General features: G+C 50.4%; 1 protein-coding gene across 9 annotated transcripts in view; it reads left to right on the top strand.

Moving 5' to 3' along the window:
- Positions 1–12763, top strand: part of PPCDC (phosphopantothenoylcysteine decarboxylase) — a 28887-nt gene that overhangs the window by 10050 nt on the left and 6074 nt on the right. For 5 of the 9 annotated variants that reach the window (XM_032342416.1, XM_032342415.1, XM_032342410.1 and 2 more), the window contains one exon: positions 12607–12702. The exons of 1 other annotated variant lie outside the window; for it this stretch is intronic. In XM_032342416.1, coding sequence (XP_032198307.1) covers positions 12607–12702 — 96 coding nt within the window. Of the gene's footprint in view, positions 1–1408; positions 1614–2596; positions 2628–12606; positions 12703–12763 lie in introns of all 9 variants that reach the window. 3 more of the 9 variants (XM_032342414.1, XM_032342418.1, XM_032342419.1) reach the window with 3 other exon arrangements.

Here is a 12763-nt window from a genome sequence, read left to right as displayed (position 1 = left end):
CAAACCTGCTTAACAGGAATCTTGCTCTTAAGGATCAGGCCCCAGGATGAGCCTAGTCAAAAAAATGGTGCAGAGAAGCCTGAGTAGAGTTTGGTCTGGGAGAGAATCTTGAACAGGGTGTGGGGAATCTTAGGTTGGCTTTGACATTACTCGCGCTGTTGCACATTACTTTCGTGTAGTGCACTGCCGGGGCTCAGGCTGGGCTTTTCCTTGTTATCTGTGCGCCACCTTATGTGGTTGCACAGGTGTTTGTACCAGTGTGTCCAGCAGGGGGCAGTGCTCCCTTGCAGATGACCATGTCAGGGCTGAAGGCAGGGGTGAGCAATCTCCCCCACTCCCTTACTTTCCCCAGACTTACAGTGAGAAAGTCAGCCCTTCACCCTACCCCTCATACTGCCACAGCAATGAAGCGGGCAGCGGGATGCCACCAGGCCAGAAGGGGGGAAGGAGGTGAGTCTCGTGCTGCTGGGCAGCAACCCCTGTGGCCTGGTCCCTCTCCCCCGCAGGCCCAGTAGGAGCTGGCTCCCTAGACCTGTGAGAGCGGGAGGCCTGGAGGCCTGGAAGGGCTTGTTGCAGCAGTGACAGCCTCTGTCCCCTTGGGAGGGAGGGAGCCATGCAGTTCCCTTTTCCCATAGCCCCAGAGCAAGTGAATTTCCGGACTGGGGGTGGGTGGGGGCAGGGCGTCCTATCCCAGGAAACAGATGGGCAGCCTCAGAGCTGGGGGAAATGGCAACTCCCCCATTTCCTGCCTCCCGTGCAGCCAGTATTTACAGGGGTGTGAGGAGGCTCTCCAGCCCACCTCAGGCCCTGGCCTTCTGAGGGGGACAGGCCTTGTCTGGAACAGGAACTTGGCTCTCCCCCTCTGGCTGGAGTCAAGCTGAAAGTCCGGCAGCCAGAAGGGCACTGACCTAGGAGGGAGGACTTGGAGCCTGCTTTTCTAATTTAAAATAAAGGTGATTACTGCCACCCATCCCCTCAGGCTGTTGTCCAGGCTTGGGGAGGGGACACAAAGTTTGTCATCCTGTGCCAGTAGCTAGGCACAGCTCCTGGCACACAAAAACACTTGCCAGTGTTTGTTTCCTGTCCTTCACCCTCTCCTTTCCCCTTATGTCCTTTGGGCCAGCCACATGGGGAGGGGAAGGGGTTGTTGGGGTTGGTGAGACAGCCCATGTTAGGAGAGCTGTGGGAGTCACAGTCCATCTGCTTCTGTGGAGAGGCCCGCTGCCCTCTTACTTCTTGGCTGGCTCATCCCACAGGTAGAATGGTTCTCCAAGGAGCCTGGGTTTGCTTGGTAGAGTTCTTGTGAGGTGTTGGCAACCAGAGGGGGGTCCTTGCTTGGCCTGATGCCGTGGCCTTCCCACACCCCTGATGGTACCCCCATTGCCCTCTTTTTCTGGGTCACCCGCAGGAGCAGTCTTTGTCCCTTGGAACGGTCCTTCTCAGCTGTTTGCCTCCATCATGGAATCACACGCTCAGGGCTTTTCTGAGCTCCCGAGGCATTTCTAGATTTGGACCTGCAGATGTGCAGCTGAAGGCTGGGCCCCGGGGAGCTGGGGGATGCCACAGATCTGGCCCATAACTGCAGGTGTACCTCATCTTACCGTGCTCTGCAGGTACTGAGGTTTCTTACAGATCGAAGATTTGTGCCAGTCCTGTGTCAAGCAAGACTCTTGGTGCCATTTTTCCAACAGCATTTGCTCACTTTGTATCATTTTTTTGGTCATTCTCCTAATATTTCAAACTATTTGATTATTTGTTATGGCGATCTGTGGTCAGCAATTACAACTTGCTGAAGGTTCAGATGATGGTTATCCTTTTTTTTTTTTTTTTAAGCAATAAACTATTTTTATTTTTGTTTATTTTAGGGAGGTGGGGGAGGGGCAGAGGTAGAGAGAATCTCAGGACCTGGGGGCTGGATCTCACGACCCTGAGATCCGAGATCGTGACCCAGAGTGGGAAGTTCAACCGACTGCACCACTGAAGTGCCCCACAGTAAACCACTTTTAATTATTAAGGTATGGTCAGAAGTGGGGGAGGGAGAGTGAGGAGTTCTCCAGCCTGAAAGGCACTTTGAGACTGAAAAGTGAGCCGCTCCATACCGTTACAGGGATTTTCAGGGGAGCTTGCTGAGGAGCGGGAGGGCAAGCGGGCTGGCTGGATGACTGGTTGGCGGTGCAGGCACCGTGTGGCTCTTCTCTTTCAAGTCGGGACCTCAGTCTACAGCTTTTATGGAGTGAAGGGCGTGGGGAGGTCAATGAGTCCTTCTCTAGTGTGGCGCTGTCTGTGCATCCCTTCAGGGAAGGTCAGAACAAACATTCCTGCATTCTGGTGAGGCAGACGTTACCCACCACGGGGCCTGAAACACACCGTCTGGAGGGAGGGCACTGCTCGGGCACGAACACGGTGGAGAGTCCGGTATGGGGTTGGTGTTGTCAGCACCCCTCCAGGTACACTTGCTGCTTTCTTCAGACAGAATGCTCTTGCGCATGTGAGAGACTACAGTATGGTGCAGTATGGGATGGTATGACTTTTATATGTGCTGGGAAACCGAAGAACTTACTTGGCTAGTTTTATTGTGATATGTGTTTCATTGCAGTGGTCTGGAACCAGACTCGCAATGTCCCAAGGTAGGTCTCTATTCCTCACTCACTGGTGTGTCCAGGCATCCCAGGGCAGCGGCTGGCTGGAGCCAGGCCAGGAAGACTGTGGAGGGGTGCAGGAGAGGGGTGGATGTGTCCAGGACTCACATGCCAGCAGGTGGGCAGAGAGGCCACTGCCAAGAATCCTGGGATGCTTTCTGTAGTGGGGGAAGTTTGCTAGTGGGGGCCTGCTGTACCTCAAGAGAGGCATCCGCATAGAGGATTTCTCATGCCGTGATTCTGGGCGACTCAGGTCGTCTTTATGGCCTTGGTCTTCTTAGCCCTGCAGGGAAGTGGGGGTGGGGGTGGGGAGGGTACTAAAATAACCCTTCTCCAAGGCCTATTCTGGCACTAGTGGTCGAAGATTCTAGATGCAAGGCCAAAAGGAATAGATCCTGAAGGCATCCCGAGAGAAGGTCCTGGGATGCAGGAGCGTCAGGGCATTTGCATTTCCACAGTTATCATGGCACTGGGGGGCGGTTCCGTCTGGGCATCCTCTCACTTTGGAAGAAGGCACCTTGCTAGCTTTTGCCCCGGCAGGGGTCAGCAGGGGTACAGCCAGCTGGGGATTTCTAAAGGTGGAGAGAGTCTCCCATCTGGGGAGCTGGCAGGACAAGGTTAAGTTTCTTTCTTCTTTCTCTTTAAAAAAGATTTTGTTTATTTGTTGGAGATAGGGAGAGAGAGCAGGAGCAGGGGGAGGAACAGAGGGAGAAGGAGAAGCAGATTCCCTGATGAGCAGGTGGTGGGGGGTTGCTCGATCCCAGGACCTTGAGATCATGACCTGAGCCGAGACAGACACTTAATCAACTGAGCCACCGACGTGCCCCAAAGGTTAATTTCTAGATTGCCTGTCAGGACATTCACCGCGGTCAAGGGTGAGGGAAAGAAGGTCCCACTCATATGCAGTATGAAGTAAATTCGACTTCTCTGGAGGACCATTTGGCAATGTCTAGAGAGAGAGAAAGTGTTCCTAGCCCTTGATTCACCCATAGGTTTGACTCCTGTAGGGCACAGAGATTCACCGTGTGTATGGGGATGTTCATGATAGCATTGCTTAGCGTTTCAAAACAAAACCAAAACTGGAAATAAAATGTCCAAGGATAAAGAGCACTCTGGTGCAGTTTGGGTCCAGCCTTGTGAAGGATTAAGGCAGCGATTCAGAAGGCCTGGATCTTGGTGTTCATGCGATACAGTCCTCAAGATAGAGATGAAATGGGCCTGGGACAGGAGTTGGCAAACCGGGGCCAAGAGGCCAACTTTGGTCTTGTTACCTGCTTTTGTGCTTTTGTATGGTCTGTGAGCTAAGAATGCTTTTTACATTTTTAAGTGGTTGAAAATTAAAAACATCAAATTTCAGTGTCCATAACGTTTTTGCTGGAACACAGCCCCATGTTTATCTAAGTATTGCCTAGGATTGCGGTCTCGCTCCTACAGAGTCAAGTAGTTGTGTCAAAGCTGAACATAGTATCTGGTCCTTTAGAGAAAATGTATGCTGACCGCTGGCATATTGAATGGTTCCTTTTATATGTTCACATATCTGAGTTACTGCCTACACATTTTCCTCTGGAGGTTGTCACCTTTGCGTGGGAAAGGAGGGTGGGAAGGGAGACTTGGATTTTGTATCATTCTGTTCAATCTTCGTTTTTTAACCTCTGTGTATATTTATTTTTAAAGTCAGTGGGACTCTTGGTGGGAAAATTATAGAACATTCTTTGTAACTTTATGCTTTTTTTTTTCTTTTCTTTTTTTTAATGCTCACTGAGAAAAGGAAGTAGGAGAAACAAGGCCTGGTTTGAGGTTTTCCTCTCTTTCTGGGCAGGGGCTACCTGCCTGCCCTGTGGTCCTGTTGTGGAAACTTGCCTGTTCAGCAGTGCCTTTATTTAGGTTTCTGCTGGTTTGGCCAGCCCCTTCGGTCCCTGACCAGCCCCTCCAGGGAGTGAACTCTGTATTCTGCCTTTCGAGTTCCATTCTTGAGAATTTTCTCTAGGTGGGGAAGGGCACAGAGGGATTGGCAGCTCAGTCCTGCTTGAATGGCAGGAAGGACTGTTGAGACCAGAACACTAGCTCCCCCAGGAGGCCCACTGGGAGGCTGAAGGAGAATGGTTTTCCCCACAGCGCCTGGTGGGAAAGGGCAAGAGGGCTGGGACGGCATAGTGAGCTGGATGGGCCCCTTGAAGGCCTCGTGGTTTAAATGTCTCATGGCTCAGACAAGGAAACCAGGGCCAAAGAGGAAGAGGGATTTGCCCAAGACCTGCCACCCTCCCTCCCCTAGCCAGTGAGCTGGCAGAACTGGTGCTTGGGGCCAGGTTTCTTGACTCTTGTCAGCAAGTGAACTTGAGGAGCTGGGATCTGGAGCATAGGCATTCTGTGCTCAAGCTCATCATGGCTGTGAGGATGAGAATTTCCAGGACACTGTGGACTCTTACCTGGTTCACCTTGCTTCACGGTCAAGGTCATATATACCGCACCTACTTGTCAGACTGAGTCCTTGCTGAGGGGAGCGTTCGTATCTTACTAGCTGTGATCCCCACGTATATGTAGGCTCAGTAAATGTTTGACAAGTCAAGACATCGGGCACCTGGATGGCTTAGTCAGTTAAGCATCTGCCTTCAGCAAAGGTCATGGTCTCAGGGTCCTGGGATCGAGTCCTGTCGGTGGGGGCTCCCTGCTCAGCAGGATGTCTGCTTCTCCCTTTCCCTCTGCCACTCCCCTCTGTGGCCCCCTTGTGCTGTCTCTCTCTCTCAAAGAAATATCAAAATTTTTTTTTTTAAGATTTTTTAATTTACTTACTTGACAGACAGAGATCACAAGTAGGCAGAGAGGCAGGCAGAGACAGAGGAAGCAGGCTCCCTGCTGAGCAGAGAGCCTGATGTGGGGCTTGATCCCAGCACCCTGGGATCACGACCTGAGCCGAAGGCAGAGGCTTTAACCCACTGAGCCACCCAGGTGCCCAAGAAATAAAAATTTAAAAAACATTATGAGCTGGAACATTATGAGTTGGGACACCCATTCAGTCAACCAGAACCCCTCAGGAATTTTTTAATGAGGCCTCCTCCTCCACAGCTCCCCACCCTATGTGCTGACTCCTCTGGGCACCAAGAGTCCTTTTTCTTAGAGTATACCCACCACCCCCAAGCTCAGGTTCGTGCCAGCGTCTGGGCTGGTTCCCAGGCTCTGGGCACAGCCACTGTCCACACTGGTCAGCTTAGTGTTAGAGGCCTCTGCTGTGTATGCTAGCCCAGAGGCCTGAGTCACCAGAGCTCCAGGTTCCTTGCCCTGTGGCAGTGCAAAGCAGGGCGGGTGCTTCCTTTTTGGAATCCTCCGAAGCCCCCGTGATGCTGTCATCTCCTGCCGTACTAGAAACACCTGCTCTTTTTGGGCCACTCAGATGGAGGTTCCAGCTGTGTCTCTCCTTTCCTTATATATGCTAGAACTGTGCTATCTAATATAGTAGTCATTAGCCACATTTAAATTTAAATTATTAAGATTAAATTAAACCAAAACTTCAGTCCCTCAGTCATATTAGCCACACCTCAGGTGTTCAGTAGCCACATGTGGCAAGTGGCTGCTGTACTGAGCGGCACAGATGTGACATGTTTCTGTCACTGCAGAGTTCTGGTGGATAGTCCTGTAGAGAACTGGTTCTCACCTCGGGCAGCTCTGTGTCCCAGGGGACATTGGACTATGTTCAGGAACGTTTTTGGTTGTCCTACTTGGACAGGGGTGCTATTGGGTCCCGGTGATAGTAGTTAGGGGCCAGAGATAGGGTGGGAGGGGGAAGTTCAGGTCATGGGCTTTGTCTCATCTGATGGCTATGAAAGTGCTTTCATAGTCCCTTTGGTTGTCTGCCCCAGAAGCAGCCTGGGCCAGACTAGGCCTGACAGTAGATACAGAGGTATCACTCCCAAATCTGTTTCCATTTCTCCCTCCTTGATTCTCCAGGAACCGCAGATGGGATTGCTAATGTACCTTCAGCAGAGAAAAGGAAATGAGACTTGCCAACTGGTTTCTGGAAGGAACGTTATAAATGCCAGGCCAAATGCAGACAGCTTATATGATAAGGTCTGGCCAAGCCTTGGTCATGTCACACAAAGAAGTTCAGGTTTTAAATATTAGATATTAGGGACGCCTGGGTGGCTCAGTTGGTTGGACGACTGCCTTCGGCTCAGGTCATGATCCTGGAGTCCCGGGATCGAGTCCCTCATCAGGCTCCCAGCTCCACGGGGAGTCTGCTTCTCTCTCTGACCTTCTCCTCGCTCATGCTCTGTCTCACTTTCTCTCTCTCAAATAAATAAATAAATATTTTAAAATAAATAAATAAATAAATATTAGATATTAAAAACTCTTGGCAGGGATCTCACCAGGGAACAAGCACAGAGCTGCCTTTCAGGAACTCTCCAGTGTGTGGGAGCTTGTTTTAATCCCAGCCCTGTTTCTATCAGGACCCGTGAGGGGTATAAGAAAGCCAAAGCGGGTTCCTGCCCTTAGAGTTTTCTGCCCTGACAGAGCCCCTTGGCATTTGCTAGGGGAAGGGTCAGGATAAATGAATAAGTAGTCTGAATTATTTAGTATTTCAGAAGGTAACACAACATGTCCTTTTATTTTTTTATTTTTTTTTTTTTTCCTTTTTAAGTATATGTGCTACCAAAGCGAGCACTCCTTTTTTTTTTTTTTTTTAAAAGTGTGTGCAAACCCAGGACCTAGTCCTTGGCTCCCAGGACATTTGGCAGAGTGAATGAAAATGAAAGAACAAAGCCCATAGGGCTGATGAATTAGATCAAGTGACATCCCTCTAAAACCAGAAAAACGGGCTTGGGCCTGCTGGACAGCACGAGGGTCAAGTCACTGCCAAGAAGAGGTAGCTGCTTCAGTGGGGTCAGGGGACGGGCATCAGGAAGGATTGGCTCATCACATACTCTTCACATTACTCTTGAGGTAAAGACATTGGCCCCAGGAAGCTCCCTGACAATGACTGTGTAACCTGGGAAGGTAGCCAGAGAAGGATGGACTTAGAGTCTGAGGGGAAAAGCTCAGAGGGAAGAGTTCAAGCAGGGGCCCCAGGTGGGAGGCTCACCTAGATCTGTGGTTTGAACTCTCTAGGGGCTGGGGGAGGCTCAGGCCATGAGGGGGATGCAGGCAGAGGTGAGAGGGAGGAGGGCCATTACCAAACTGGGAATATTTCTCACTAGCCCTAGGCATAGTCCTTTGGAGAACTGACAGGCAGTTTGGAATTAGGGAAAGCAGGGGAACTAGATCTACAGGAAGTAGCTTTCAAGATTTCAGAATAGAGGACGAACTGGAATATTCTTTTTTTTTTTTTTTAAGATTTTATTTATTTGATAGAGCATGCACAAGCAGGGGAAGTAGCAGGGAGAGGGAGAAGCAGGCTCCCTGCTGAGCAGGAAGCCTGATGTGGAACTCGATTCCAGGACCCTGGGATCGTGACTGGAGCCGAAGCAGATGCTTAACTGAGCCACCCAGGCACCCCTGAACTGGGATATTCTTTTTTTTTTTTTTTTTTTTTTAAGATTATATATTTATTGGGACGCCTGGGTGGCTCAGTTGGTTAGGCAGCTGCCTTCGGCTCAGGTCATGATCCCAGCGTCCTGGGATCGAGTCCCGCATCGGGCTCCTTGCTCCGTGGGGAGCCTGCTTCTCCCTCTGACTCTGCCTTCCACTCTGTCTGCCTGTGCTCACTCTCGCTTGCTCTCTCTCTTGCAAAAAAAAAAAAAAAAAGATTATATATTTATTTATTTGAGAGAGAGAGAGAGAGACAGAGCTTGAGGGGGGGGTGGGTCAGAGGGAGAAGCAGACTTTCCACTGAGCAGGGAGCCCGATTCGGGGCTTGATCCTGGGACTGCAGGATCATGACCTGAGCCAAAGGCAGACGTTTAACCTACTAAACCACCCAGGTGCCCCTGAACTGAGATATTCTTGTTTAGGGTAGTTGGGAAGCTCTTAGAGACAAAAGATAGCAGTGTCCAGAGACCGATGTGTCTACCTGGGAAGCTCTCTGTTGAAGGAGATTGGAAAACAGCTAAATGGAAAGGAGGACATGTAGCTAAAAATGGGGGTAAGAGCATGGCCCAGAGGCCACCCAGAGTGAGCAGAAGCTTGCCCTGAAACTCAGGATGACCAAGGGCTGTTACATACATTTGGGAAAGGAACAAGGGTTACGTCCCATTTTGTTTCCGTCTTTTGAGCTTGAAAAAGCAGGACAAATGGTGATAGAAGGGACTTGAACCCAAGTTGGGCGGCTCATCTCCTGGGCAAATTTCTGTTTGGTTGGTGGCCTGCAGGATGGGTGGGAAACAGCAGAGGGCCTGGGAGCTAGAGAAGACACATCTCCATTTATCAAAAAAGGCAAATTACCATATACAGGGTCTGCGAACACTTAGAAAAGCTCTTAGAAACTGGTAGTCACTGGGGCTTGATCAGGCTCATTGAGAACAAGGCCTAACAATTTCAGGGTTTTTGTTTTGTTTTTTTTGTTTTTGTTTTTTTTGGACATCAAAGTACTTCTGGGGGGCGCCTGGGCGACTCAACTGGTTAAGCATCTGCCTTCGGCTTAGGTCATGATCCCAGGGTCCTAGGATTGAGCCCCAAGTTGGGCTCTCTGCTCAGTGGGAAGCCTGCTTCTCCTTCTCCCTCCTGCTTGTGTTCCTTCTCTCGCTGTCTTTTTCTCTAACAAATAGATAAAAATCTTAAAAAAAAAAAAAAAAAAGTTCGGGGTTGAGGTGAGGCCCTTATAGAGTCTTAGGATCTGGACCATCTGATGGTGATGTCAGCATGTTAAGCCCTGAAAGATCCCATTTTGGGAGGGTTTGTTCTTGATTCCTTCCCACCTCTCACCCCCACCCCCATGGACCTTAGGGAAGAGCTCTGCTCTTGTCTTTGTTCTGTTCATGATTTGGTTCATGTCTCAGGGTAGGGGTGGAGGGCTCCTGATGGTGGTGCTGGCTAAGAGCGGGACTGAGATGTTATGAACTCTCTGTGGGCTACGTCTCAAGGTGGAATTTACCAGGGAAGTGTGACAGACTGCAGTTGGGACCAGAAGAGTATCTATGTAGGTACAGGCTGGGGTTTGCGGCTTAGCAATGTGGTGAGGAACTCTTTCGAGCTTGCTGATTGTAGACTACCCCCCCCCCATATGTCAGCAGGAGGGTGTGGCCTCCGGAAGAGGTGCTGTGGTCTCAGGCTCCACAGACAGACACTCAGCGGGTAACAGGGACATGACTCTCTGGTCCCCTGATCCTGATCAAATGGCAGTAGGGAGGCAGAAGAGATGGCTCCTGTCTCTGACAGGATGGAATGGGAGATTCCATTCCATTTCTTGTCTTTCTTTTTAAAGATTTTATGTATTTATTTGACAGACACAGTGAGAGAGGGAACACAAGCGGGGGAGAGGGGGGGTGGGAGAGGGAAAAGCAGGCTTCCCGCTGAGCAGGGAGCCCAATGCAGGGGTGGATCCCAGAACCCTGGGATCATGACCAGAGCTGAAGGCAGGCACTTAATGACTGAGCCACCCAGGCGCCCCACCATTTTTTCTTAATGTTTTATTTTTAAGTAATCTCTACACCCAACGTGGGGCTTGAGCTCATAACCCCCAAGATCAAGAGTCACATGCTCCACTGACTGACCAGCCAGGTGCCCCAGTATATCCTTTTTTTTTTTTTTTTTAAAGATTTTATTTATTTATTTGACAGACAGAGATCACAAGTAGGCAGAGAGGCAGGCAGAGAGAGAGAGAGAGAGAGAGAGGGAAGCAGGCTTCCTGCGGAGCAGAGAGCCCGATGCGGGGCTAGATCCCAGGACCCTGAGATCATGACCCGAGCCGAAGGCAGCAGCCCAAACCACTGAGCCACCCAAGCGCCCCTATCCTTTTGTTTTATTTTTTTTTTTATTATTATTATTTTTTAAAGATTTTATTTATTTATTTGACAGAGAGAAATCACAAGTACACTGAGAGGCAGGCAGAGAGAGAGAGAGAGAAGGAAGCAGGCTCCCTGCTGAGCAGAGAGCCCGATGCAGGACTCGATCCCAGGACCCTGAGATCATGACCCGAGCCGAAGGCAGCGGCTTAACCCACTGAGCCACCCAGGCGCCCCTATCCTTTTGTTTTAAATGTGTCTTTTTAGACACGTTTTGATATGATTGAGGGTTTTAAAAAATTCAGTATGAGAGTCTGAATTTTGATCAGGGAATTTAACTCATTATATATTACTGTCATAACTGTTATGTTAGGACTTAGCTTCTGCTGTCTTAATACCATCTCACATACTTGTCATGTGTTCTCTCTGCTCCTTTTTCCCCTTTCCGATCCTTTATTATGTAACTTGAGTTTTTTGCTGGTTTGAGAGTTACCTGTTCTTCTGGTTACCTCTAACTTACCATTCCCATCTTACCTTGTCACTGTTTTGTGTCTTGAGAGTCTCAGGACTACCCTGCCTCCCTCTGCTTTCCCTGCCTTTGCTGATCCTGTGTCATCTCTCCAGGCCTGGGTTCTGTGGAGAGAAGGCAGCCCTCTTCATCCGCCATCTTGTTCAGAGCTGTCCTGGAGGGGCCTCCAGTGCTCAATGGGGGTTTGGTTTAAAAGACCTTTAAAAAGGTCACTGAGGTTTTGTGCAAGTTCTGGGGATGGTAGATTCTAAGGGAGAGTGAGGGAGAGGGGACCTGTCTGAGAGCTCTCCAGTGGAGCTAGGAATAGCAGACCTTCTGAAGTACCACATTTTGCTGCTTCGAGACATCTGCTTCTGAGCCCCAGCTTCGCTCTTACGGGCTGTGTGGAACGCTGTCATTCATTGTTGCAGGACAGGCAGGACACAGATGAGGGGGGCCTCCGTGAAACCATAGGGAGGGAAGGGGCTACTAGGAGTTGGCATGGGCATGCCCCATCCCAAGAGGTAGCCATGACGCAACACTGCCATTATCAAGGAGGAGTGTGGGCTCCAGGGTGCCAGAGTTTTAGTTTTTCAAGAGAAGCCAGGAAATTGGATTTTCTTTGTGAAATCTCCCGATCTGTATATATTGGCTCAAAAATGTTTATAACCTCATGCAGGCCACGAAGCATGTCTGCAGGCTGGATCTGGCCTACGTGCCATACAGGATTCCTGTTCCAGCCAGCTGATGAGTCTGTCCTTGTCATCCTTGACTCTTCCATCTCCTGGATAAATGTCCCCTAGAGATGTGATTTTCTGTGCCCTTCCCCTCCCAGCCACTTCCTCGGAGCTCTTTTCTCTGCCAGCGTGTTAGATGAACACGGCACTTTACAAATAATGGCAACTGGTTAGTGCTGTCTGCACTATGGTGCGCTGTTTTTCACGGCCGTCTAGTCTGCCAGGCGCCTTAACCATTCCCCTGTTTGCATTATGAATTACTTGTGACCGAGGAGTGTGAAAGTAAACGTCATTCTTGCCCCACGAGTGTAGGGTGGACGGGTTTAGTTTTCCTTGAGTCTGTCTGCAAGTAGAGCCCACGAGGCCTTGTTCCTAGAAGTCCGAGAAGGGACTCTGCCTTGTGTTCTCGCTGGGGCATGCGGCAGAGACTGTGTGCCAAGCCCCAGCGCCCAGTGCCTTGGCCTGCAGAGGGCAGGGTTGCCGTGTGGGTTAGAGCTCAGGACCTGTAAGCCTTTTTGGGGGTGGCCCCTCTTTGCCCTGCATTCCTTCCTGTCTGCCTCTGCCTCTAGAGCTGAGTGGTAGGAGCCTGCAGCTTTATAGGCACTGGGCAGTTGGTGACTCATTCCTCAGCAGCCCCTCAGATAGGGAAGTGAAACGGCCACATCTGGTGGGGGCTGACCTTTGGGTGACATCGGAAGTAGCTATGCAAACATGGGGCTCACTGCCGAGGAGGGAGAAGTCTTTTCCACAGCACTTGCCTGGCCTGGCCCTGTGTGGCCTCCAGGCCCGTGGCTTTGGTAACAGTTTCCTTTCCCTTTCCCTCCCCGCCTCCATTTTTCTCTTGGTGACAGCTGGAAGTAGCAGTGGTCACAACTGAGAGAGCCAAACATTTCTACAGCCCCCAGGACATTCCTGTCCCTCTCTACAGCGACGCTGATGAATGGGAGGTCAGTGCATGGGGGCCCCAGGGCCGAGTTCTCTCTACCAACAGGGCAGGAGTGTCCTCCC

The sequence above is a fragment of the Mustela erminea genome, chromosome 5, assembly GCF_009829155.1.
Source record: "Mustela erminea isolate mMusErm1 chromosome 5, mMusErm1.Pri, whole genome shotgun sequence".
In the NCBI taxonomy this organism is placed as follows: Eukaryota; Metazoa; Chordata; class Mammalia; order Carnivora; family Mustelidae; genus Mustela; species Mustela erminea.
The sequence above is the reverse complement of the archived record's forward strand: the minus strand, read 5'-3'. Positions and strand labels throughout refer to the sequence as shown.